This window comes from Chenopodium album, chromosome 7 (genome assembly GCF_948465745.1).
Source record: "Chenopodium album chromosome 7, dcCheAlbu1.1, whole genome shotgun sequence".
Classification (NCBI taxonomy): Eukaryota; Viridiplantae; Streptophyta; class Magnoliopsida; order Caryophyllales; family Amaranthaceae; genus Chenopodium; species Chenopodium album.
In genome coordinates, this window is record NC_137840.1 from 65695657 (window position 1) to 65722246 (window position 26590).

Consider the following 26590-nt stretch of genomic DNA (forward strand, 5'->3'; position numbering starts at 1 on the left):
TTTTATCTAAAATTGTCATTAGAGTTGTTTTAATTTTTGGAGACTAATTTGGGGAACTAACTATTTATGAAATAAAGAATATGTCCTCTTTAATCAATATCAATCCTTCAATCAATATATATATTAAAACTCATGGCAATGATTATAATCTTGCCACGTGTCGCCATGTCACCTATATTAATTACCAATGTTTCCTCACAAAAATTTACAAGTATTATTTGTTAGTATATATTAAGCCGTAACCTTTATATTCATTAAAATTGAACATTGATCCAATGACACATCTTATATGATAATAAAGTTGTATTATAAAAAGAGTTATTTATGTTCATAATTAAATTCTAAAATTATAATTGTGAACTTATATGTGGATATTTTAACAATAATATGATTACAAATTTATTTCGTTTCTTTTAGGTACTCAACAATAATGCATATAGGTGTTAGTTAAAATATGTAACCCAAAAATGCATAACAATTTTACATGTTTTTTCTTTTTACCACAAAATACATTTAATTAAAGGAATTTATTAACTATGACAGTAAAATCCTAACAGTTACAACAAACTGATACAATATATGACATTTAGATTACTGCATACTAAATAATTAATTTTGATGTTCAATTACATTTACAAAATTTAACAAATGATATTATTTTTATAAAACCACCAATATATTTCACTTTATTTTGTTGTACTTTTTAATGTACAACAAATGACTCGGGGCATCGCCCGGGCCAAAAACCAGTTCACTATTATTGGTGGTGATGATCTCCCATCAATCGTAGTTCAATACGAAGTATATTTATTTGATTCAATTGACTATGTGTCTCTTGAATTTTTTTTTCCTAATTTTTTTTATATAGATGTCGTGTGACTTCTTAATAAACTGAATTTATAACCAAAAAAAAAAAAGTCGTAGATGATTACATTTTTATAAGGTTAGGTAATTATTTTGGCCCGATTTGATCCAACATCTATATTAATTGGACTTTGATCATATTCGAGTATCTGCACATTATTAGTATACAAGAATAACATTATCAATACAAGTCTTATTCAGTCAAATCTACATGGACTTTCTACCATTAAATTTGTTCAAGCTTAGTGGCTCTATTTCTTAATATATGCAAGAATTTTACAAAAGAATAAATTTTATAATTTTGTAAACAAAAAAATTTAAAGTACATTAAATCATACTTGTACATTGATAAACATAAAATCAAAATAGGGAAGATAGATAATGGCCTAGCGCCTAGCAGGCCCTTCATCTAAGCTCTAATTTCACTCTACTAGTCTACTTCCAGAGTTTTTTTTATTTTTTTAATTTTTTTTTTTTAGGGCTAGAGCCCATATTTTATAATGATCTTATAAATCAAAATCTTAAAAATTATAAAAGCCCAAATAAATAAAAAATCTAAAAAATTTAAAGTAGCCCAAAATCAAAATCACGTGTCCAAACTCAGAACCACTGGCCCTTGGATAAACTATCTTCATTCTTCAAGCTTCAGCTCTTTGTTCTTGCTCTCTCTCCTCCCTGCGCTCAGGTCTTAATTCTTCACTCTTTTCTTTAGTAGTAGTACCAATTTATTGTTTAAATTCAGTTTTAATGCTCAATTTTACTTAATTTATTCTCAATTTTGTTGCTTTATTAAGCTTTATTAGACACTGAATTATCATGTTATCAATGGGGAATTATTGCTTTTTAATACAATTTGCAAGGTTTATGTTTACTGGGTACAAATGATAATTTGTAATTTCTTGTTAGTACTATTTTTAAATACAATTTTTTGATATTGAGGGTATTGTTTGTTTATTCTATTACATTTCATATGCAAAATTTGGTTTAGTTTGGTGGGAAATTGACATTGTGGTGTTATCTATGATTTGTTTGGTTCTTCAGATATTTGATAAGGGAATTTATCAAGTTTTCGCATTGAATGATTGAATTATACAGTTGTGTTGGGTTTTGATTTTTGAAGCAAGTATAAATGGGTGGAAATGGTTGTTGTTAGGAATTAGAAGAACTAGCATAGTGAGCTCATGAACAATATAAGATGCCTTTTGTTATGAAACCTTTCACCCCGTTTAGTCTTTCGTCTTCCTACAACCTTACTGTTCCTTGCGAGGCGTTTCTAGGTCCAGCTCGCTCTTTGTTCTGCAAGTTTGAACTATGTAAAAACCCTAATAGAGTTTTATTGGGGAAGCATCTATTCCCACAAGGTTTGGGACTTACTGGGAATCACTCTATTTGGAAAGCAGCCCACGTTGCCTATTGCTATGCTGAGGGTATCTCAGAAGATTTGACAAATAACCAGCTTTCCGAAAAGTCTCCAAATGGAAGTTTTCATGATACTGATGAGCTAGGGTTGCTAAACAAGCCCTCACCGATGGCGGTTAATGGTGCCTCTGATAGTAAGTTCGGGAGTGAACCCAAGAAATCGGATAAAGATGAGGCATTGGAACCTTTTCTAAAGTTCTTTAAGTCAAACGATACGGAGGTAGAAATAGCAGAACAAGATGAAGGGGGACGTGAGAAAGAAACTGAAAAGGTTCTTGTTGAGTATTATGAGCCAAAGGCTGGTGATTTTGTTGTTGGTGTAGTTGTTTCTGGTAATGAAAATAAGCTAGATGTCAATATAGGGGCAGATATGTTGGGCACAATGTTAACCAAGGAGGTGCTTCCATTGTATGACAAAGAGATGGATTATTTGTTATGTGATTTAGATAAGAATGCTGAGGGATTTATGGCCAATGGGAAGATGGGGATTATCAAAAATGAAGATGCTATAAGTGGACAACCTATTTCTGGCCGGCCTGTCGTGGATGCTGGAACTGTTTTATTTGCTGAGGTGCTTGGTAGAACACTTAGTGGCAGGCCATTACTTTCAACTCGACGTTTTTTCAGACGAATTGCTTGGCATCGTGTGAGGCAGGTTCTTTTCTCACTTTTTTTTAAAAAAATTGTTTTATTATAAATGGATGTCCATGTATCTCCTTATTGATGCATGAATCTCTCAGAAGGAAATTTGATTTACCATAGTAATTCAATTTTGATGCATCACTCTGTTTACATTGATGATTTTGTTAGCATGCTCTAACTTGCAATTTATTAGTAACTGTCTGCGTACTGCTGAAAATTCTTGTGGTTTGATTTGTATAATCAATGTATTAAAGAGAAGGCATGATCACATCGAGCTTGTGATTTTGTCAAATTTTAGGGGCACAAAGTGGCCAGACCTAATCATCTATGCCTACTAAGATACTGTTATAGAATTCGTTTTGTTTTTATTAATTGCTAGTTGATTGAGTTAAATGTTAATTTTGAAATATCCATTTGATTTGGGCAGATAAAACAACTAGGTGAACCTATTCAGGTTAGGATTACAGAGTGGAATACAGGTGGTCTGCTAACAAGGATTGAGGTTGGTACCGGCTTTTCTTGCGTCACACAATGCTTAAATGTATTGTTTATTGACTTGCAATTGTGTTGATTTGCAGGGTTTGCGAGCCTTCCTCCCTAAGGTCGAGTTGGTTGATAGAGTAAACAGTTTTACTGAATTAAAAGAGAAGGTATGGTACTAATTAAAATTTGAAAACTTCTAGTATTCAATGTTCAATGTCAGTGGGAGTTTTTGGAAATGTTAGAATCTAGATAGTACTCAATGTTCAATGTCAGTGTTGTTGTTGTTGTTGTTGGTTTTTTTTTTTTTTTTTTTAATATTATTTTTTTGGAAATGTTACATCCCAAATGTTTCTTACGAGGTTTCTAGGTGTTCTAGCTAGGTGAGCTAAGTAGTGTTAGATGTATGTAGCAGTATCCTTAAAGCTTTTTCCCCTGCTGTTACCAAGTGATTGCTTTTCTTAAACTCTTACAGTTTGAAGTGCTCCCCATTATTTTAATTCATTCTTGTTAAAAATTCGCCTCTGTAATTTTGAAATCTCCATCTTTGATGAAATTATTGAAATAGGCTTTGAGGTAATTCTCTCAAAAAGTAAAAATAAAATAAAAATAATGATAAAAAAGACTTCAGATTTTGGGATTTGCGAATCTCCCTTAACCCCTCATATCATGATTATCAACTGTAATATTTAATTATCTTCTTAGTGCTTATAATTTCTCAGCTCTTAAGTTTATTAACTTGTCTGATGGTTGTCAACAAAATGGATTATTGATTGCTTGGTTGTTTTATCTTTATGATGTCATGTCCTAGTAGTTTTTTTTTTACCTTTTGAAACTTCAATTTGTGTATGTTACAGGTAGGGCAATGGATACATGTGCAAATCAGTCGAATAAATGAAGATAATAATGACTTGGTACTCAGTGAGCGAGAAGCTTGGGTATGTTTTACATAACTGTCTTTTATGCTATCTGTTTTCTCCCTGATACAATTTGTTGCATGCTTCCCCAATTTGACAGATCAAGAAAGGTCTCTGAGCTTGATGTTTCATGTGCTAGGAAAAGTTGTACCTACGAGAGGGAACCCTTCTGGATGGAACTGTTAGGAAGATCTTCCCTTATGGAGCCCAAGTTAAGATAGGACAAACAAACCGAAGGTAAGATATGCAGGGTTCGCTTTCTAATTTTCCACATTATTATAATTTTCTTGCATTGCAAATCTCATTGCATATGTAGCTTCAAGTTCTTTCCCCCTTTAACCAAAACACCAAAAGACTGATTTGTTAAGTATTGAACGGTATACTTACTGGCGCAGCCTGACAGTCCTCTCTCTGACATTCTTGTATTACAGTGGACTGCTGCATGCATCCAACATCACTCGTGGTAAATTTGATTCAGTTGGTGATTTATTAGCAGTGGGGGAGAAGGTCAAGGTCCTAGTTATAAGATCTTTGTTTCCAGACAAGATTGCTCTCAGGTAAGCAAGCAGTTCCTTGATATTTACTTCAGTCCTTTTAACTTCTACAACATTAATACTTTATATTGGAAATTTCATACTATGAACAGTATATTCAGCGTATGAGTAATTAAATAAAAGTTCAACATTACACAAGTTGTACAATATATACTGTACACCTCCTCATTTAAGTAAAAGTTTGTCATAATCAAATAACCAAATATGTGTCCAGTGGTGGAATGTGGATAAAAAAATGATCAAAATGGAACTGTTGGATTTATATATTTGGTTGAGATATGATAATTAAATCGATAATTTAGGGGATGTGAATGCAGTTGCCCTCATTTAGCAATGTGCAAGAGGATCTATTTTGTAGCCTTAATTTCAAATTCTAATGCATTATCACAAACTCATGCTTGACTCTTGCTTTTCTTACATTTCAATTTATTCCGTGAACCAGTTTTTCAGCTGGAATTTTCCTTATTAGAATGATTGTAAAAACGCGCTTTATGATTTCTTCACCCCGCTAGTGTGTCATCCTTGAAGGGTTGGGTTTTTTCTCATTACCGTTTCTGTTAAGCTTTTCTGTTCCTCTATACCTTTCATAAGAGGTTCTTGAACTTAAATTTGCACTCTTAGATGTATAGTTGCTGTAATAGAATGACCTTTTCAGTTTATGTTTTGCCTTTAATCAGGAACTTTAGCATCCAAGACTGTATATGAGTTTGGCTAACCTTAGATTACACCCTAATTCCTTTCTTCTGCATTAACTTATACACAGCCCCTAGAAATTGTCTCAATGCTGTATTTGAGATGTACCGCATTGATAGTCTTCTCTTAATGGATCTCTGTGAAAAGTGTCCCTTGTTTGGACTTGTGAAAATGGAGAATCCTCTAGTCACGTGTAACTTAATCCGTGATGTGAGTTGGATCAGATAGGGAGAGATATGCACGTATATTTGCAATAGAAATATGATACACTTGATTTGTCTTGATAACATCACTGCTCTTAGGCCTTGTTCACTTCACCTTCAAAAAATAATATTAAGTAACAATAATTTCAGTTCAATAAAAATAATTTCAATTCAGTATAAATAAGTTCAGTTTAGTAATATTCAGTAACTTCAAAGAAGAAATATAATAGAAAATCAGTAAAAATTAATTTCATTTCAGTAAAAATAAATTTAAGTTCAGTAAAAATAATTTTAGTTCAGTAAAAATAATTTTAGTTCAGCAAAGATAAGGTGAAGTGAACGGGGCCTTAGACTAATTATTTTACCAATGTTGTTTTAGTTATGTCACCATTATTACGTGTGACTTGCCTATCACATGAATACACCCATGAGATCCATAAGACGATTGTAAAGATAGGAGGTCTTAATTTGCTAGGTCCTTAAATGCAAGCACTAATCAAGTTAACTCCCTCCCTTTTTGTTGCTCCAATATACCTCCGCTACACAGGACTTTGATTGTATTTTAAGTAATTAGGTCCTGTATAGAATGGGTATCTGCATACAATGGGCTTAGTCTCCCCAAATTTCATATATGACACCGTCTCTTGTATGCGTATCACCTCCCCCCTCCCCCCTCCCCCCCTCTCTTTTCCCTTGCTTTTAATTTGAAAAGTTTTGCCTCAACCCCCGAAATGACCTGCTAAAACTGGAACCCCACTGAAAACTGGAACCCCACCATACTAACTCCACAAAATTGGAAGGGCCTAACAATGCAGAAAATGCGAAAATTCTGCAATGCACTCACCTCACTGCACTCACTTACTAGCAGCAATATGTTATAGGACATCCATTGCAAGGTATGGGACTTGAGTCCCACATCGGTTATATGGGGGGTTGATGTGGGATTTATATAGGACAATGGGCTCTCCTCCCCTTGAGCTAGCTTTTGGGGTGGCTCTCCTTTTGTGGGATTTATATTGGTATAGACCCGGGATCCTGCTCAATCAAACAGTGACAAATAGATGTGCACTCACAAAATAGGAGGAAAGCTTGGAAGGATTTTTGATTAAAAAGGCTGAAAACTACAGGCTACTGCTGCTATTACAATAATAAAGGTGGAAGCTTGGAGAATATTATTGCTACTGCTATTCTGCTAAGCTAATGATTACAATAATAAATCACATGACGGCTTTCATTCTTTCCTTCCCTTTTTAAATACTAAGCAATCCCCATGACCTAGCAACGTACACATTGTCCTCTCTGCCAGCTTGGCTTTTTTCACACAATTACATCCTTCCCTCACTTCTTTTGTCTTCTTCTGCTATTCCCAAAATTGCTGCTACTGCTGTCCTTGCCCTGTATTTTTGTGCCTTCTGGTATAAACTCGGATTGGTGTATCTGGGCTGGCCCGATCTATTGCACAATATACAGAGCCGAACTAAGAACAGAGCATTACAATCAATTTAGCAAGGAAAAGTTGAAGCTTTTGATTGAATAAGGGTGTTTACAAAGTTGGCTGTTTTAGGCCGCCACTCTCCAAGCAGTGACTATAGTTCACAAGTCTTTAATCACTACACAAATATCTGCCTACCCTTCCCCTTGCTCCCACCTGCTTATATATACAAGTTCTAATCCTAGGTTCCAACATTCCCTAGGTTGATTTGGTGGCTGCTGATTTTGTCTTCACATGATGCCTAGCTGTTTCGGTCTTCTTCCTTCTCTGCTAATTGCTTTTGCTGCTCCTGTGTGTTAGCTTGGCTGATGAGCCCATAAGTGGCTTGGCTCTTCCTTTTTCTGTGATATGTAAAGACCATATTACAAACTCAAGTTTTCCTCCACTTGACCTGAATTCTTTGGGGTGAATCTATCGTTTTTTCCCCTATGCTCCTTCGTTGATTACCAAAATCTCTCAATACAAAGTTACAAATTCAGGGTTTCTCTGTTGTAAGGACGCTAAGGTTTAAATCTCCTGGAGTTTTTTTTCACCACGGTGTTGGATTCCAAACTTAACCTTGAGTTTTTGTATTTGATATGATTCCAAAATTTGGAGTCACCTTGTTTTGCTGTGAAAATTAAGACAGCATTGGGTGATGAATAGTTATGGCACCCCTAGAATATTAGAATGTGAGGGTAATAGAACAAAGTCTTGCACTATATAGTACGAGAACACAAGGGGAGAGAGATGTTGGTTGAACTGATACAAACTCAGAAAGAATCAATTTTGAAATTGTATTCGAAATATTCTTCTGGGGGGTAGTGGAGCAAATTGCTTGAAATTCTGAGATTGTTTTCGACATATTGAACTAAAAATTTGCTGAGTGGGAAGGGAATTACAAGGTATGATACATAAAATATGCTGATTAAGCGGGAAGGGAGGATGGTAAACTGGCCTGAGTTGTTGATTGGGTCGAGGCTAGGGTCAGTGGGGCATGTGTTTCATTATAGATTGAGTGGATATTATATTTTTATTTTTAGAAGGCTGATAAACAAACACAAGGGAGGAAAAAAAGAGCTTGTAATTTGCACTTAAATTAAAGCCGAGTGGGACAGTGGAGCAACAAAAGGTATGTACTGGTAGTTCCCCACAAATTCCAATTGCAGATGGTAGCTTAAGGCACCTTAAGTTAAATATTCTGATTATTTATGTGTGTATAAGAATACATGCGATGTTCATCGAGTATAAAGCACAAGTTGCTGGAGAATTTAAGGCTTCTGCATTTTGTTTTGCAGTATCGCGGATCTGGAAAGCAAGCCTGGACTCTTTATATCAGACAAACAGGTGCTTAAACATCTACTTAAATTTGTTTGTGTTTGGTATCCTGCAGTAACTATTCATCTTGCAAACATCATTTCATTTTTAAAACTATATATGCATTTTCTATGGCCAGAAAGTATTTGCAGAGGCTGAAGAAATGGCAAGGAAATATAGACGGAAGCTTCCTAGTATTTCTACAACACGTAAAACTGAGCCTCCAAATAGCAATCTGTTGTTTGAAGATGAAGCAAATCTCTATGCAAATTGGAAGTGGATCAAATTTCTAAGTGATAATGATCAAGCTTCTCTATGAGCTTATCAGTTTTTGTCACTCAAGAGGATGGCTATTTCTGAGACGATGGCTATTTCGAATGCATTAATGTGGTCCAAAAAACCGAATCTAAAAAAAATGAAAACTGCATCCCAGTCAATCACATGGCTAGACTTCCTCGTCGTTGTACAATTATGGCTGTAAGATTGTGTCCTGTTGGTGCACGAAGCTCAGCAATTTTCAATATGATCCGCGATGAGCATGCACATTGTTGGAAATATAAACATGATGTGCTGTGAATCAAATTTTGACAATGTAATCTGATGGAATTTTTTTGATTTATAAGATATTTGTAAGATGGAGGTTACGGAAATGCGCATGTTAAGGTGGATGTGTGGAAACACTTTAAGAGATAGAATCAGAAATGAGGTTATTCGCAAGAAAGTAGGTGTGGCGGGCATTGTAGATAAACTAAGGGAAAATCGTCTGCGTTGGTTTGGACATGTAAGACGGAGACCCGAGGGTGCACCGGTGCGAAGAGTGGAAGAGTGGGACCATGGAGGGATTAAACGAGGAAGAGGGAGACCAAAGATGACTTGGTTGGAAGGAGTGAGGAAGGATATGAAGTGCATGGATTTACGTGAGGATGAAGTTTTGGATCGTAAGGGATGGAGGAGAAAGATTTATGTTGATGACTACACGGAATAATCAAATTTGGTTCATGTTAGCCGACCCCACTTTTGGGATTAAGGCTTTGATTGATTGATTGATTGATTGATTGATAAGATATTTGTAAGATGTACTCCGTAACATATATTCACATTCCTAGCAGCTTCTGTTCATGTTGCTATCATGTAGTTGGGCTGTTTTGAGATAACAATGGAAACCTACATAGTGAGCTAAAAAATGTTGGCATTTTGGAAGCTTTCTCTTTTAATATCAGAGCCAGGTTTCGATCCTGGGACCTGTGGGTTATGGGCCCACCACGCTTCCGCTGCGCCACTCTGATTAATTGTTAAGTTTTGTACAATTAAATTAGTTATACTTAATGCATTAAAGTCTTATTTTTGCTTCCAGAAAGTTCTTGTAGATTCCTCCAAAAATCTAGTAACGCGAAAGTGTATTGATACATGGTCATATTGGTCAACACATGGCGTTACTTAAAAGGTTAAAAGTATCATTACAGTATTAAATATTATTTCGTCCTACCCTAATTAGTAATTAAGTCACCATCAAGGATTTGATTGTATGTCCGCTAATAATGATAATAATAATAATAATAATCATAGTAAATTAATAATTATGACCATATTATATTGACAATATAAAAAATAAATGTTATTACTATTGTTAGTTGAACTTATCTGAACTTAGTAGACCTTATTCAAATTATATTAGCTGTAATTTGAAGTTTGAACCTTATTTTATTTGAACTTAACTGAACTTAATAGACTTAAGAGGGCGTTTGGTTCGCGGAGTATAGGTATGAGGTATGGGTTTAGAATGACTAAAACCCATACCATGTGTTTGGTTGTCAAAAATATGAATTTTAAACCCATACATCAAACCCATAAGGTATGGGGTTTAGAAACCTAGGGGGGGAGGTGGGTTTGGCTCATTCCATTCCCTAAGGTATCAAATACATGGTATTAAGGGGATGAGATTCCATCCAAGATTAAACCAAACACATGGTATTAAGTATTGAGTTCCAACCCGATACCACCTTAACCCCATTCCTGATTCCAAACCCATACCACTCTGCAAACCAAACGCCCCCTAAATAAATAAAAAAAAGTAAGCATAACATGATTATAGGTCGTAGAATAGATAACATCTCAGTTCCCACATTAGGTGAATTAGACATGCCTAGTATCTCTCAATTCTAAATTTGTTTAAATTAATGTCATAATTTACAAGGTATTTTCAATTACCATTACAGTTATGTTTCTTTGTAACAGTTATCCATGGATATAAGGGATAATATTCTACAAGTAGAAAGATTAAATAAGTTCAATTGAGTAAATATCAGGTTAACAAATCATACCATTGAGGATTATGCGTATAGAATAATATTCTACAAGTACAAAGATTAGATACGTTCAAATGAGTGAATATCAGATTAACAAATCATGCCATTGAGGATTATGCTTATAGGTGAATTGGTGAAATGATTATGAGCAATGTATAGACAATGGGCGATGTCATCATTAGAATCAATAATGTGTACAACATTAATTGAAAATACTCTAATTTGTAATTTTGTAAATCTATAAGGTGGTTGATGCTTTTCGTTGTAATTCCAACATGAAGCTCTTTATTAAGTAGCAATAATTAGTGATCATTCAAGTTTTATTGTCTTTGTTAATTTGCTTGGTGTTTTGTTTTTTTTTTTTTTTTTTTTTTTGGACAAAGAGTACTAATAAAGAAATACAAAACAAATAAAGACGCCAAACTACATTATGCCAAAACACTAAAGAGACACTTGCGAGCAAACTTTATTCGAGCCAAGTTGGAGTACTTGAAGTTCACACTAGGCCCGCGATCACGCTTTGCACCTACACGAACCACTTGGCAACCTGCAACCGAACTGTGTCGATCCACTACCGAACCTTTTTTCCTAAACCGAGGATTAAAAATAGACTTGTGATGGCGAATTGGTTGACCCGAAAACTTGGCACTGGAATGCAAACTTTGCTTGGCGTGGTGTTCATAGAATTAAATTGATATTGTGTCGATGCATGCATTAAAGCATCATCAACTTTCAAAACGCCCCAAAACTAGATTATTTAGATTCACTTGTGTCCACCTCGACTAGCTTGGCCATTACAACCTCCAAAGCCCAAACACCCTTGTCGCCAATAAACAAGAGCGCGCATTTGTAACTTAGACATGTACATGTGTTATTTCGTACTAATCAGTATCTTTAAGGGCCTGTTCTGATTTACTGAACTGAGCTGAGGTGAACTGAACTAAATTGATTGGAGCTGAAGTGAACTGAATATTTTCTGAGAATAAGAAATTAGGATTGAACTGAACTGAACTAATTGGAATTGAATTGAAATTAAGCAGAAAAAAAACATACCCTAAATATAAATGCGTCATACAATCTAATATCAAAACACTCGATTCGAAACTCTTGGGAAGTTGGGATTAGGACTCTCTATATTAACCTATTAGGAGTGATTAATTAACCTAGCAAGTATCTATAAACTATTATGTTGAGTAAGGGCCTGTTCTCTTACGTTGAAATTCAGTTCAGTTCTGTTCAGCTCTTAATTTCCTTCTCTTATAAAATATCCAGTTCAGCTCAGTTCAGTTCAGTTCATTTCAGCTCAGTTTAGTTCAGTCCAGTCAATGAGAACATACCCTAAAGACTCTAACTAGAAATGTCAAAACCATACAATAATTGAACATGACTTAACTTTAAAAATTAACCCGTTCCGACTCCACTTCACCAAACCCGATGACACGTAAATTGACATTTTAACTCCAGCAACAAATGTTTGCTATTCTCTTGAAACCTGGAATCAAACAGAGCAAAAACACAAAGAATCCAGAAACAACGAAAATGAAGATGACATGGAAAAAGAAGAGCGGGAGCAAGCGGTTAGCAATACCTAACCTTCCATTTGAAAACGATGAAGAAGATGATCAACTTAAACAATCAAACTCTCCTCCTTCTTCACTTAATCCCCAAATTCCCAATAAAACCCTTGATTCTTCTCTTGCCGATTCTTTCCATGAACAAGGAAACAAGCTTGCTGAGGTAATTCTTCTTTATTTTTTTAATCTTTTGCTTATTTGGGTTTCTGAAATTTAATTATTACTTTAACTTTGAAATTTTGCAAATTTTTAGTTTGTGTTATCGTTTGATTTTTTTTCCCCCCTCCTTTTTTTGGGCAGTTGGGTTTCTGATTGTTAGGATTTTTTGAAGTTTAACCTAATTGTTCTTTTTGTTTTTTTTTTTTCTTCTTAAAATTGTTAATATTGTTTTTATCTTATTGGAATTTGGAAAGATTGTTTCTTTTGTTTACTTGGGTTGATAGGGGTTTTGGTTCAATTTGTTATTATAGTTTAATGAAGTTGTAGTTAAATTCAGATAGTATAACCTTTTTTAAGATAGTTGTATTAGAGATAATTTGATGTTTTATCATTTGCTGAAGAGTCATAATTGAATGTGGACATTATATTATAATGATTCAAATGTTGGCTTTATTCCTAAAAATGATCTGAGTTAGCATAATTTGGAGAGGTATCTTGAAGTTTGCAAGAAAAATAGAGTAAAATTTGCCTTCTATCACAAATAGTGTTGATACTAAGTCTCTCCTGTGTATACCATATAGACGAATTCGTTGAAGCAGATACGATATTATATTGTTCTCTGCAGCCCAGAATGGCTTCTTTTAGGATCTTTAGTCTAAAAGAAGAGAATGGGGTGATAAGATTCAACATGTACCATTTGTGAAACAGTTCAAAGCAGTGTTACTCACATGGTAAAGGAAATGACATGAACGTGCTTGATTGATTAATACCGAACCTTAATTTAGCTGAAATTGCTTTATAATAATCCCTCCTAGTCTTAATCAAGGAGCTTGATTGGTCATTGCTAACCAAGTAACCAATCTAAGTTAATTTTTTTGAATCCTTTCTAGTTCCAACTACTGGTCTCCCATAGTTTCTTCATTCCAAGGACATCTTCTTGAGATGTGCTTGGTTTGAAAATGATGTATGCCATTCTCTATAAGGAGCATAAATCTAAGAATCCACTAGAGGAGGCTTCTTCTTGTTGTAAGACTCCACTCTTGGGAGACGTCCCTGAATGTCAAGATTTGTTTTTATGGGCCAAGACGTAAACTTATTCTGTAAGTGTCTTTGTACTTTAGAGGATTTCATATCATCCTCATACATCAAATTTCACACCACATCTATGAAGTATACTCTTCATCTCTTCCTTTATATTTTTCCTCAGGGACTTCAACTTGAAAGTGGAGAATTCATGGTTTAATCTTTGCCCATTTTGAAATCTTCTAGAAGATCAGAACGTGTACATTTTTTGCTCCTATCACAGGAGATCTTCGTGTTTTTCATTCTCTGGGATCCATCCTCTCCAAGGGCTGCTATAGACAGTATTTTAATTGGTTATGCTTACTTAATAAACATATTGGTCATGATTTTCTTCTTGTCATTAGATTACTTGTTAATAAATGATTGTATTGCAGCATGTGCTGATGTGAAGTAAAGAGTGCTGCATATGAAATAACTCAAACGAGAGATTTATTGGTGTATACCTTCAACCTAATTTAGATTCTGGCTCAAATGGGCCTTAGACTCTGCCTAATCTAGGTGTAGCTAGTTAACTTGGTCTTGTGTTAGGTCATTCGGTATTTAGCATTGTGAAGGAGAGCGTTATAATTCATGGGATGTTGAAATTGACTCATGTTGTGGGCTCGAGAGGCCGTGAAAGGTTGTCAAAATCAAACTGCCATGACTGTTAGGAACTAGTAAGCATATATAAGGGGGAGTTGGAACACATATATTTAGGGGAGGTTTTTCAGAGTTCAGACATCCACTTGCTTGAGTAGTAAAAGAGTGCCTGGGTTGGAAAGGGAATAGATGAAGAGAGATGGGCTTAGAAGTGTGGTTATCATTCTATCCTTAACTTAATCTTAGAAGGCCACTTCCAAAGATGATCCTTAGGCTAGGCCCAATTTATATTAGACGAGCTAAGAAGGGCCACTTGTCTGTGTTTTTTTCTTTTGAAGAACATTGGAGCTCCTGTGTGGCATGGTGGGATATTGACTAGCAACCAACAATGTACTTGTTATTTTCAATTTTTTTTTAAAAAAAAATTGTTACATGGGTTGTTGAGCTGTGCAGAGTTTATTTGGTTATTCAATAAAACTCTTATAGCATGTAACTTTATTCAGCGGAAACATGTGTGCAAATTTGCTCTTATTTCTCTTTTGCATGAAAGGTGAAGAGCTGTAAAGAAAAATTGAACTGTAATCGATTTTCTTAAAACAATCTTCAAGTTGATTGCATTTTTTTGTGCTAAAAAAGTCTACACTTCATTCCAGATTTTATTCTTGCTCCTGTGGGATTGGCAAGCAAGCTTGTCTTGACCTCACCTATATATGCAATTCATCTTGATTTTTGTTTTAAAACTGAAATTATGAATTTGTGACTAGTTTCATATCTGCCTAACTGCGTTATATAAATGCCCTCTCAATGTGCAAGCCAAATGCTTTGAATAATTGTTTCCTAATGGAACTCTTAAGTGATGTCCTGCATGTAGAGCAAGCAAATGTTGGTTTTAGTTGTTTTTTAGCATTTGCACATTTTAACTTTTTTGCAGTGAACATCTGAGTCCTTTGATTTCTATGCGGTTTATGGCTTATCTATACACTGCTGTCTGTGTTTCTCTTAGTCTGGTATAAGTTAATAGCTATTCCAGCATGTTTGTTTTTGCAATAAATGTTTTTGTAGTTATCCTATTGCCCCCAAAATTGGTGTTTAGTATGCTGTTGATAAAATTATTTGAAGTTGGAATCTTATGCTGCCTTCCCCACCCTTAATTTCAAGGATGGTAAATACCGCGAAGCACTTGGAAAGTGGGAGGCTGCTATTACTTTGATGCCCGAAAAGGCTGTTTTGCACGAACAGAAGGCTCAAGTATTACTTGAAGTTGGAGATTCCTGGGGTGCTTTGAAGGCAGCAACTCGTGCGCTACACTCTCCTTTGTCTGTTTTCTTTTGTACTTTAGGTGTTAGATTACATAAACTGTGTCAAAATGCTTTTACATGCTTATTTTTTCAGCTCCTCATTTATGCGTTTTCTCTTATAGTTCACATGTATACAAGTGTTGCTTATGTAATTGCTCTGCTGTTCATTGTTGGTATATCTGCTTTCTACTTCCCAATAGAATCCATTTCATGCTTGATTGTGTATTTTACTTGTGAGCTTCTTGTGTATGTATGTGATTAAAATAATTTTGCTTATAACATCACCGGCTGATTTGACTTCAGTTTTTTGACTTGTTATGCAGGAGCCACTGAATTGGACCCATCATGGGCTGAGGTAATTGATCTTATTTCGTTCTCCTTACACCCCAATACCCCTTTCATTTCGCTTCAATAGTTGTGACACAAACAATTTTATTATGCTTGTAATGGATTAATTCCCCTCTTTGCTACAAATTTTATGCTGCCAACAGCAGTTGGCTTAATAATAATTAGATTAGACACTGCAGTAATTCCATGTCATTTTTTCTGGCATCTGGCTCTAATTACGAGGCATTCTGATATTGTTTTGAGATTTGTCTTTTAGGCTTGGACGACCCTTGGTAGAGCACAACTGAATTTTGGGGAGCCTGATAGTGCAATTGAAACCTTTGACAAAGCTTTGGCCCTTAAGGTTAGTTTTTCTTTATTTCTTACATGGCTGCATACCTGCATAATTGCATATCAATGATCAAGTACAGTATGGTACTATGGTGTAACAAGATTGAGTTTCCTTAATACCTAATTTATTGATGTGGGCAGCCTGAATTAGTTGAGGCACAAGAAGATAGACAAACTGCTTTACAGCTTGTGAAGAAGAGAAAGCACCTTCACTCATCAGGTCTAAGCGCAGATACATCTCGTTATGCAGTTGGTGAGAGGGGTGAAGCCAACCTCCCTGGTTCAGCCTGAATGTACTGGTAGTATACTCCGCAACAAAATCCTAATATAACAAGGTAATGCAGATTAGAGCAGCTGCTTCATTCCTGAGATACCTCGGCTTGTTTGACTGCAGTAGTAGGTGTTTGGGTGTACATAACCAGTTATCAAATATAGTTGTAATAGACAGATTAAGGATTTAAGGGGCATACCTATCTGTCAAATGTCCGTCTGTTATGATATAAATCTGAGATGAAACATTCTGATGCATGTTTCTGTAGGTAACATATCTGTATACTGTGTTATGACTGTTGCTCGTATGTTTACCTTTTTTAAATAAAAATTTCATTTTAGTCCATTTTCCACTCATTATTTTTACGTCAGACATATTAGATATGATGCAACAGCTATGTCATATTGACGTAGTTGAAAAAAATTCTTAATCCCTGCTTATTACTACCTCCGTTAATTTTTATGTGCAATTTTGGAATATTTTATATCTCACAAATAATACCCTAAAGTTGCACATAAAAATTAACAGAGGCTGGATATGGAGACAATGAACTGAGACAAAGATTGACTATGTTTAGGGAAAAAAAAACTCCCTTGAAAGAAAGGGCTCGTTCTCTCTAACTTGGCTTAGGGTTTTGCTACCGCCGTGGGACGGTTGTTGCCTTTCTTCCTTTCGACGGCGTTGTAAGACTGGCGATGAAATTGCTAGCAGGTATGCTCAATTGCGAATTGTTGTCGATGAAAGAGGTATTGTAGACTTAGGTGCTGTTAATTATTCTATTGTGAATGAAAAATTTGACCTTATGCTTGTTGGGTGAATTGTGACTGATAGACCTTATAATGTGGATGCCTTTAAATCTACCATGACTAAGGTTTGGGCGTTGTCGGACAAATTAATTATTAGGGTTCTTAGCCTAACCTATATGCTACCAATTTTTCAATTGGAGGGATAAGGAGAAGGTGTTGCATGGTTATCCATGGTGTTTTGATAATATGTTGCTTGTTCTGAAGGAAGTAGATGGGACCGAACAACCGGAGAAAATTCCCTTGTACCATTCTCCGTTTTGGATTCGAATTAAACACTTGCCTCTCAATTGTCGGTCTAATTCTGACGTCAAGGAGTTAGTCTCAAATATGGGCGAAGTTGTTGAGATTGAAGAGGATCCTCTTGGTCTTGACCGTACCCGTAGAGTGAAGGTAATGCTAAATGTAACAAAACCTCTACGTAGAGTTCAAAGAGTCCGTGACAAGTGTGGCAACATTGTATTGGTGGAATTTGCTTATAAGAGGCTTCCTTTCTTTTGCTATGCGTGTGGACTGTGGAGTAATAGGACATTCCGAACGCGATTGTGTTATGGTGTCCGAAAAAAGCAAAAAAGAAAAGCTTGGGTGGGGGAGATGGCTGAAGGCTTCCCCTAGAAAGGGTCGTATGAAGGAGAAGGAGGAGTTGGATGAGGTTCTGTCAGCAAGGAAACAACTTTTTGTGATCAAAACCCCTGGTAATGAATCCCCACAAGGTGAGAAAGAGAACCAAAATGAGTTATGTGATGATGGCTATGAAGTAGTTGATAAAAGGGGGGAAAATATTAATTTTCTGATTGAGGGTATAAATTATCCCATTCATTCTTTAAACAATAGTGTTGTGTTGACCAAGGATGATATGGGTAGTGGGGAGAAGTATGCAGGTGGGCTTTTGAATGATAATGGTGGGTCGGATGGCTGTGATGGTCAGGTGGGGGCATTAGTGTTGGGGAGGGTGTTGGGTTGTGTGAGGGAAAGATAGCTGGACAATTTAAATGGGGAGGGTGATAAAATAGACAGTGAGGTGAGCAAAGGGACAGGGGTTTTATTGGGGGAGCAGGTGGTTTTAGAAAAATTTTAAAGGGTTTGCTAGGGGATGGAGGAAGTTGGCTAGGGAGAGAGGGGGGTCAGATGATGTTGTGATGAGAGATGAAAATGATAGGGCCCTTTGGAAGCTTGTAAGAACTGATGATGATGATGCTGAAATTGATGTTGGGAAAGTTTCAAAAAAAAATGTTTCTATTGATTCTTTGGATGGATGGCGATTGGCAAAAGCTGCTAATGAGCAAATCCGCCGGACTCAATGAGTATTTTAAGTTTAAACTGTAGAGGGTTGGACAATTCCTCTACAGTTTCGGGTCTTCGGGACCTAATTCGAATAGAGGCCCTGTCGATGGTGCTTTTTGATAAATCATATTTATATAGTTTTATTTAGGTACATTTATGCTAGTTTTAGAGCTTGTTCATAGTCTTCTTAGTCGATTTTGGAATCATGTCTGCATAAGTCATTATATGTCGCTCTATTACGCTCCGTTTGTGTTTTTCTTAATGTTTCAGGTGATTCCATAGTCATTTGGAAGCTTTCGAAGTGTTTAGAGATGATACAGATGATATTTAAATGGAAATCGATGGATCGAGTTCATTGATCGAGGGATTTATGCTCGTGGATGTTGGTTCTAAGGATTCTATGCATGGAAAATGAAAATAGCATCCACGAGAGTCGCTATGGACCTTACGGAAGCGAATTCGAGTTAGAAACGGAGAAGAACGAAGGCTTGCAAGGTGTCCAAAAATAACCTTTGCTCACTGTTTTGACCATAACTCGAGTTCTACAGATCGTAATGAAGTGATTCAAGTTGCATTGGAAACTAGACTTGAAGAGCTTTCCAATGATAGGCTGCACGTCCCGAGAAGATTCCTAGAACAGAAGTTATGAGTGTTTGAAACTAAGCGATGCAGTCAGCCACCCGAGGGTTATAGCTGCGGGTCTGTCCTGCGGCCACCCGATGCCCACTGCCGCCACTGCCAGGGCTCGGGAACCACCCTGCGGCCGCGGGTCTGGTCAAGTGGTTGAGCAGCGTTTTGAAGCCACGAGCGACCTTAAGTCTTCACTTCTTTTCACGTCATCGGTCTACCGACTTTATTTGTTGCCATATCATCATCTAATCCAATAATATTGTAGCTTATGCATTTATTTATTTATTTATTTTTATTTTATTTAGCTTAGAATTAGACTTGAATATAAATACTTGAGGGATCTTATTTTCCTCTCTTATGATTTATTTTTCTAGATTAAACGCTTCTTAGTTTTCTTTCTCTCCATTGTTGAACCCTAGCTTTTCATTCTTCATTAATTCAATCATCGAGGTATTTCAATTATTCTTTTCGTTCTTTATTTATTTTATTAATTATGAATTCAAGTTTATTTATCTCTTTTGTTTTATTTATTTCAACTATGAGTGAGTAGTCGTTTTCTAGGGTTAAATGAGGGAAGCCATGTTTATACCATGATTATTTGTGCTTAATTATTTATAAATTTATGAATTAGGGTTTGAATAATTCCAATTGATTTGTGCTTTATTGTTTGATTCATGTAATTGGCCAATATCACGAGTTAATTATTTAGCTAATAAAAATTAGAATTGAAAGATCATATTTTTAGAGGCTTAATTACAATTGGCGAATTTGATTATGTTAGCGACCGAACTACATATGTTAATTCGTAAGTGTTAATTCCCGACCGTAGGATTAATAAGTGCTTTAATTATTCGACCTAATTTGTTTATTAATGGATTGTTTGCATTTCTTGGTTTGGTATAAGCATGGTGGACCGAACGTTTGCCCTAGATTTTAATTTATCTGAGAGCAGCCTTATTTTTATTATTGTCGTACTTTAGTTAATTAATTATCAAACCACTCTTCGTTTATTGAAATAGTTTATAATAATTGGGCAAAAACTAATAGAACCTATCTCCCTGTGGGATTCGACCCATATTTGCTAAGTCTCTGCTAACAACAGACACCGTGCACTTGCGGTATAACTTTTTATTCATCATTTTTATCAGAGACGAAGCTAAGTAGTATCGTATTTAGGAGAGTTCAAGATAGAATTGGTGAGTTTAATGGCCTTACGGTGGATTCTATGGGGCGTTCTGGTGGCATTGCATTGTTATGGAATAAGGATATTGATGTTACTCCGCGATCTATGTCGATGCATCACATTGATGTTGAGATTGGTAGGGGGTTAGGAGAGGAACCTTGAAGACTTACAGGGTTTTGCGGGTGGCCGGAGGTTGGGAACCGTCATCTTTCTTGGAGTTTTCTTAGGGAGTTGGCTTCTAAATTACACTTACCATGGGTGAGCATTGGTGATTTCAATGAGAATATGTTCCCGTCTGAGAAGTGTGGCCATAATGATCGAGCTGAGTGGCAAATGGCTAATTTTAGGGATGCGGAAATTTTCGTGGCTTGAATTTTTTTTCTTATACAGGTTATGACTTCACCTATGATAATGGGAGGGAGGGTGATGAGAATACTCAATGTCGACTTGATAGAGCGCTTGCTACTGGTTCTTGGTTGGCCATGGCTCCGGAGGCACACTTGATACATACTGATAGAGAATGGTCCGATCATGCGCCTATTAAACTTGTTGGCTGGAGTAAATGTAATGAGATGCTTGGGGATAAACCATTTTGGTTTGAGCAGATGTGGCAAGTTGATGAGGGTTGTGAGAATATTGTTGATGTGGCCTGGAATGGTGCGTTTTCTTTGGAGTCAAAGCTGGAAGCTTGTGCTGAGGGACTGAAAAAATGGAGCAGTGAGAAATTCGGTGCAACATTTCGTGAGTTGAGGAAAAAGCGAAAAAAGCTTCAAAAGCTGAATTGTGGGAAATTGTCGGCTGCTCAAATTGAACAAAGAAAGGCTCTTGTTCGTGACATTGCGAGGTTAGTGTGCCATGAGGAGGTCTATTGGAAGCAACATTCGAGAGTCTTTTGGCTCTCGGAAGGGGATCGAAACACTAAAATTTTCCACTAGAGAGCTTCATGTAGGAAGAGCAAAAATACTATACGTCGCTTATAAGATGAGAATGGGGTCCATCAGTCCGGAAGTGAGAAAATTGGGAGCATTGCAGTAAATTTTTCCGGAATATGTTCACTTCGGCTAATCCACCTATGATCGAACAAGCTCTAGAAAATTTTCAACATCGTGTTACAAATGATATGAATGCATTTCTTAGAACTGAGTATACTACGGAGGAGGTGAAAGTCGCTCTTAGTCAGATGCATCCTATTAAGGCCTCGGGTCCGGATGGTATGTGTCCTTTGTTCTTCCAATCTTACTGGCATATTGTAGGACCTTCGGTCTCAAATCCTGTGTTGGCTATTTTGTGTGGTGATCCCAAACCTGCTTTTTTGAATAAGACTTTTATTTCTCTTATTCCGAAAAAAAATGATGTTGATTGTATGTCGGATTTTAGGCCTATTTCTCTTTGCAATGTGGTTTATAAGATGATTTCGAAGGTCTTGGCGAATAGATTGAAATTATTTTTAGACAAGATTATTGTAGTTAATAAGAGTGCGTTTACTCCGGGTAGACTGATTACTGATAATATTTTAGTGGCCTTTGAAATCTTTCATCATATGAAGAATTTGAATAATAAGAAGGGTAGTATGGCTCTTAAGCTGGATATGTCTAAAGCTTATGACAGGATTAAGTGGGATTTTTTGGAGGCGGTGTTAGCAAAATTTCGGTTTGATGCGTCATGGAGAAATCGTGTTATGGATTGTGTTCAGTCAGTTTCCTTCTCAGTTCTGGTTAATGGAAGGCCGACGGAGGAATTTATTATTCTTCATAGGGGTATTCGTCAGGGTGACCCAATTTCTCCGTATCTTTTTTATCTTGTGTGCTGACGTTCGTTTTTTCTCATCTTTTGCGAAGTGCCGAGGAAATTAGTAGTCTTCATGGTATTCGTATCGCCTCGAGTGCTCCATTTGTGAATCACTTTCTGTTGCAAACGATTGTATTATTTTTTCGAAGGCGTCATTGCAATATGTTGAGGTGATTAAAGGGGTTCTTGAGACCTATGAGTTGGCTTCGAGTCAAAACATTAATTTTGAGAAGACAATCGTGACTTTTAGCAAGGGGGTTCGTGATGAGAAGAGAATTGAGATTGCAGATAGTTTCGGGGTTCGTTTGGTTGATGTCCATGATTGGTATCTTGGTCTTCCGACGGTTGTTGGGAGATCAAAGAAGGTTATAACAAAGGGGGTGAAGGAAAAGTTGTGGTAAAAGTTGCAGGGTTAGAAAGGGATGATACTATCTAAGGCGGATAGGGAGGTTATGATAAAGGCGGTGACCCAATCTCTCCCTACCTACGCGATGAGTTTTTTTTTAAGTTTTCATCTTTTTTTTTTTGTGATGAGTTGAGATCGTTGGTAGCTCAGTTTTGGTGGGGTCAAAAGCAAGGTGAAAGGAAGATACATTGGCTTGCTTGGAAGAAATTGTGTCGAACTAAAAATGAAGGAGGTTTGGGGTTTCAAGATTTTAAGCTCCTTAATTGGGCTCTTTTAGGAAAACAGGTTTGGAGATTGCTTATGTCCCTGGCAGCCTTTTGGAGCAATTATATAAGGTTCGTTACTACCCAAATTCATATTTCATGAATGCAAATATTGGCTCTTATCCAAGCTACACTTGGCAAGGTATTTGTGAGGCTAGATGGGTGGTAAGGAGGGGTATGCGATGGCGTGTTGGTAATGGTGAGAGCATTCGGGTTTGGTCCGACCCTTGGATCCCGGATACTCAGTCGCATCATATTATTTCTCATAGGGGTAATGTTGATGTGGATATGAAGGTGAGTGAGCTTATTGAAATCTCTTCTTGTTGTTGGAAGTCGGATATAATTTCACATACTTATCTCCATTTTGAAAGGGACATGATTTTGAGCATTCCTTTGAGCCATAGGTTACTGTAGAAACCCATTTGTGTCTCCCCAAAACCAAACCCGGCGATGAGTACCTTTCACGTCGAATCATAATCGAATGAAACGAAAGTGTGGAAAGGTCTAGTGTTGCGGAAAGTTTTTATTTCTTTTCTTTCTCCCTGTTTTGGAAAACTTTATTTTAAGAAAACAGCTAATCCAATTTGGTTGGTCCATGATATGGGTCCAATAATGGTGTAGATGGATGGGGCTTACAAAGACCTTTCCAACGATATATTATAAGCCCAATTCCGATGAATATTGAGGAAGTTATGGCCAATTTACTAAACTAGGCCCGGTTTGAGCTTTATGTACGACCCAATGATCTAGGGGAGGGCCTAATATGATTTATCATTCCTAATGCAATTAGGAATGGTTTTAGTCTTCTAGAATCTTCTAGAAGGTTCTTTTCATTCCTAATTCGATTAGGACTTTTCAGAGTTTTAATTAAGATCAAATAGCATTTTCGAAGGAATTATATTATTTTATCTTCCAGTACGGTAAATTTATTAGATTTTCGAAAACGCGTTGAAATCCAGTTTGACGTCCAACCCCAGGCCTTGGCGCCTAGAACCAGGCTTGGCGCCAGACGCTAGCCATTGGCGCCTGGCGCTAGCCACTGGTGCCTGGCGCCAGTTAGCCAGGGTTGGCGCCAATGCTGTTTTGTGATCTTCAAACTCTATTTTGTTAAATTATCTTTTTTGGCTGATTTTCTCTATAAATATCGTATTAAAAACTCCGTATTGATGGACCTACAATCTTTCATACACCAACTATCTTCATCATCTACATCTTTTATTCATCAACTCTCTTCATTCACAAGTTTTCTTTCATTGATTCTTAATTAAAAACATTCTTTCTTTATCATTCAATTCTTTCTTGCTTTTTCATATAAAATTCCGCATTCACAAGATCTAGATACACCTATCCATATTCGAAGTTGCCTTCGCCCTAGACGTGAAAGGTTTTAATTTCTGAGGGTTTGGTCCCAAATCTCTATTTCAATTATTTAATTTAATTGTTTTGATTATTATTTTCCTTGAAGTTACTAACGTGTGTATTTTGTAATTAGAAAGAGGTACGAGGCATCCAAGTAAGTACTTTTATTGATTTATGATGTAGATATCATGTTTATATTGTTATCATGATATTCCTAGTATCATGTCTAGGTTAATTTTAATATTAAATATGATTGCTATGATGCCTTTTATTCTCTTCCTAATATTTATGATGTTAGTATCATGTTAGGGTTATAGATTTGATTTTTATCGCTTAGTGACATGCTAGGGTTTGTTATTAATCTTGTTAGTATCATGCCTAGGATCTTACTTTTATTATGCTTTAACATGAATATTGTTATAATTATGATTATTAATATTTCTGATTGCTATGATTATTATATTTATGATTATTATCGTTTTGATTATGATATTCATTATTGTCATGATTATTATTATGTTGCTTGATGCTTATTAGTTATTGCTTGATCACACCTTTCATGCATGTTTAAAGGGAATTGGTACTTGTAATCATGCTTAATAAGATAATTAATAATCTTGTTAGGGTTAATTGTAATTATAATTCAAGTGATCGCCAATAATAGTTTGTTTGTGCATTATATTCAACCAACATAGATAAACAGGTTTAGGGTTAAACCTATTGATTGTATGTTAATCAGAAAGCGCACATGAATACGAGCAGAATAAAGTAGAGGCCTATTATTAGGGCAGGTTCAATCTCTTTTAGGTTGGATTTGTACCTTCATCCCCGGACCCTTATTTGGTTCATGACCTTATGGAGTTGACGATCTCTTAGATCGTTAAGGGGTGTAACCTTCACCTCGTGAACGGTTTACACGTTCCTTAAAAACTTGTAAGCGACTCTTTTGCTCTATCTTCTTCCCTTTTGGACGCCACCATACTTTAGTGTATGATCACAGTGGGGTTCAAGCTAGTGGGATTTTAAAGGCTTGAAATTATTCCCTACAGTTACCATCAGATTGCATTTGTTGGGACTTGGAAAGGGATGGAGTGTATTCGGTGAGGTCGGCTTATAGGGCGATTTTTTATGATAATGGGAAGGACGAGGTGGAGGAGTCTTTGAATGGTCGGCAGTTTTGGAGCAAAATTTGGAATTTAAATGTGTTGCCTCGTGTTAAGGTGTTTGGGTGGAGGGCTTGTCAAAATGCTCTTCCTACTAGGGAGGGTATCCATCGCCGTATTCATGACTATGATCCAACGTGTGTTGTCTGTAGTAGGGAGGCGGAGTCCGTCGTTCACGCTTTGAAAGACTTCAATTTAACTCGTGCTATTTGGAGCAGAAGTAAGTTTTCTTCACTTATTTCTCAAGCTTTTTGTAATGTGGTTGATTGGTGGAGTGCTTGTATTGAACAATTGGATGGTGATGAATTTGAAGAATTCATTACCCTGTGTTGGGTTGTGTGGTGGGCGAGATATAAGTGGGTGATGGAAGGGGATGATTTTTATCCAGTGAGAGTTATTGCCTATGTTGAGAGAATTGCGAGGAAGGCTCGTGGGTGGGGGGGGGGGAGCTGAAGCCGAGCAGTGGTGGAACTGGCAGCAACTTTGTTGTGCAGTGGTGTCCCCTGTTGTTTACATATTTCAAAGTGAACGTGGATGCTGGGGTTCTAGTGTATGTTGGCTCGGGTCTGGGGGCTATTATCAGGGACCACGATGGGTCTGTTCGATGCTATAGTGTCCTACAAGGGGCTGAAAAATGGGACACTAAAATCGCTGAGGCTAAGGCAATTTGTTTGGGTTTAAAGCGGGCAAGGGACGAAGGAATGAACTGGGTTGTGGTAGAGAGTGATTGTTTGGGTGCGATCGAAACGCTGCGTGGAAAGGCAATTGGTTCGAGTTCTTTCCATCTCATTGTCGAAGACATTTTAGATTTATGTTATAATTTTATTGATGTTGTTTGGTCTTTTGTTAAACGAAGCGGGAATAGGGTAGCACATGAATTGACTCATTTCCAACCTTGGAAATTTGGTCAAAAAGTGTGGATTAATAATTTCCCGACTCGTATCTTGGATGTAGCGAACAATGATTTATTAATCTAATTCCCTTTGAGGGTTGTTTAAAAAAAAAAGGATTGACCATGTTTTGGACCATTATTAGAATGCTTCTAGAAATATTGTTAAGTATAACCTTAGTTTCTCCCATAAAATTAATAATAATCTTCTTGATTGTCCACATTTAGCGATTACCACGCACCAGTATATCGTCTATATACTGAGTACTTGATACGGAGTACATTAATTGTTAGGGCCTATTATTGTGTATAGT

The 26590-nt window shown here is 36.4% G+C and overlaps 3 protein-coding genes and 1 non-coding gene across 6 annotated transcripts; 3 read left to right on the forward strand and 1 right to left on the reverse strand.

Annotated features, from left to right (window-relative positions):
- Positions 1-1365: 1365 nt before the first annotated feature.
- LOC145639203 (protein PIGMENT DEFECTIVE 338, chloroplastic-like) lies at positions 1366-9182 on the forward strand. 3 transcript variants are annotated; one of them, XM_081690377.1, is made up of 9 exons: positions 1366-1549; positions 1906-2938; positions 3353-3427; positions 3504-3575; positions 4263-4343; positions 4462-4559; positions 4754-4879; positions 8542-8590; positions 8704-9182. In XM_081690377.1, exons 2-9 carry the CDS (start codon positions 2060-2062, stop codon positions 8851-8853), a joined length of 1530 nt encoding a protein of 509 aa, XP_081546503.1. In that variant the 5' UTR covers positions 1366-1549; positions 1906-2059; the 3' UTR covers positions 8854-9182. The 3 variants fall into 3 exon arrangements, with proteins under 3 accessions (XP_081546503.1, XP_081546502.1, XP_081546501.1); XM_081690376.1 differs by having other exon boundaries at positions 4468-4559; positions 8700-9182; XM_081690375.1 differs by having other exon boundaries at positions 1369-1549; positions 8700-9182.
- Positions 9183-9774: 592 nt separating this feature from the next.
- Positions 9775-9846, reverse strand: TRNAM-CAU (transfer RNA methionine (anticodon CAU)). The gene has a single exon. It is a non-coding gene; the product is annotated as a tRNA-Met (tRNA).
- A 2490-nt stretch (positions 9847-12336) lies between these two features.
- On the forward strand, positions 12337-16853 carry LOC145638105 (uncharacterized). Its single transcript, XM_081689059.1, has 5 exons — positions 12337-12603; positions 15420-15558; positions 15883-15914; positions 16164-16250; positions 16379-16853. Exons 1-5 carry the CDS (start codon positions 12337-12339, stop codon positions 16526-16528), a joined length of 675 nt encoding a protein of 224 aa, XP_081545185.1. The 3' UTR covers positions 16529-16853.
- A 647-nt stretch (positions 16854-17500) lies between these two features.
- Positions 17501-26364, forward strand: LOC145640496 (uncharacterized). Its single transcript, XM_081691768.1, has 10 exons — positions 17501-17732; positions 17839-18234; positions 20374-20544; positions 20799-21252; positions 21546-21619; positions 21662-22122; positions 22346-22593; positions 22880-23159; positions 25274-25817; positions 25913-26364. Exons 1-10 carry the CDS (start codon positions 17501-17503, stop codon positions 26362-26364), a joined length of 3312 nt encoding a protein of 1103 aa, XP_081547894.1.
- The last annotated feature ends 226 nt before the right edge of the window (positions 26365-26590 follow it).

Bases quoted from the DNA above. Each gene is read 5' to 3' on its own strand.
- LOC145639203 (XM_081690375.1), top strand. From the start codon at position 2,060: ATGCCTTTTGTTATGAAACCTTTCACCCCGTTTAGTCTTTCGTCTTCC. The intron at 2,939-3,352 runs GTTCTTTTCTCA...TGATTTGGGCAG, and splicing joins CTTGGCATCGTGTGAGGCAG to ATAAAACAACTAGGTGAACC. The intron at 3,428-3,503 runs GTTGGTACCGGC...GTTGATTTGCAG, and splicing joins GTCTGCTAACAAGGATTGAG to GGTTTGCGAGCCTTCCTCCC.
- LOC145638105 (XM_081689059.1), top strand. From the start codon at position 12,337: ATGTTTGCTATTCTCTTGAAACCTGGAATCAAACAGAGCAAAAACACA. The intron at 15,915-16,163 runs GTAATTGATCTT...TTTGTCTTTTAG, and splicing joins TGGACCCATCATGGGCTGAG to GCTTGGACGACCCTTGGTAG. The intron at 16,251-16,378 runs GTTAGTTTTTCT...TGATGTGGGCAG, and splicing joins ACAAAGCTTTGGCCCTTAAG to CCTGAATTAGTTGAGGCACA.
- LOC145640496 (XM_081691768.1), top strand. From the start codon at position 17,501: ATGTTGCTTGTTCTGAAGGAAGTAGATGGGACCGAACAACCGGAGAAA. The intron at 17,733-17,838 runs GTAGAGTTCAAA...GTGGAGTAATAG, and splicing joins AAATGTAACAAAACCTCTAC to GACATTCCGAACGCGATTGT. The intron at 21,253-21,545 runs GTTAGTGTGCCA...TGCATTTCTTAG, and splicing joins CTTGTTCGTGACATTGCGAG to AACTGAGTATACTACGGAGG.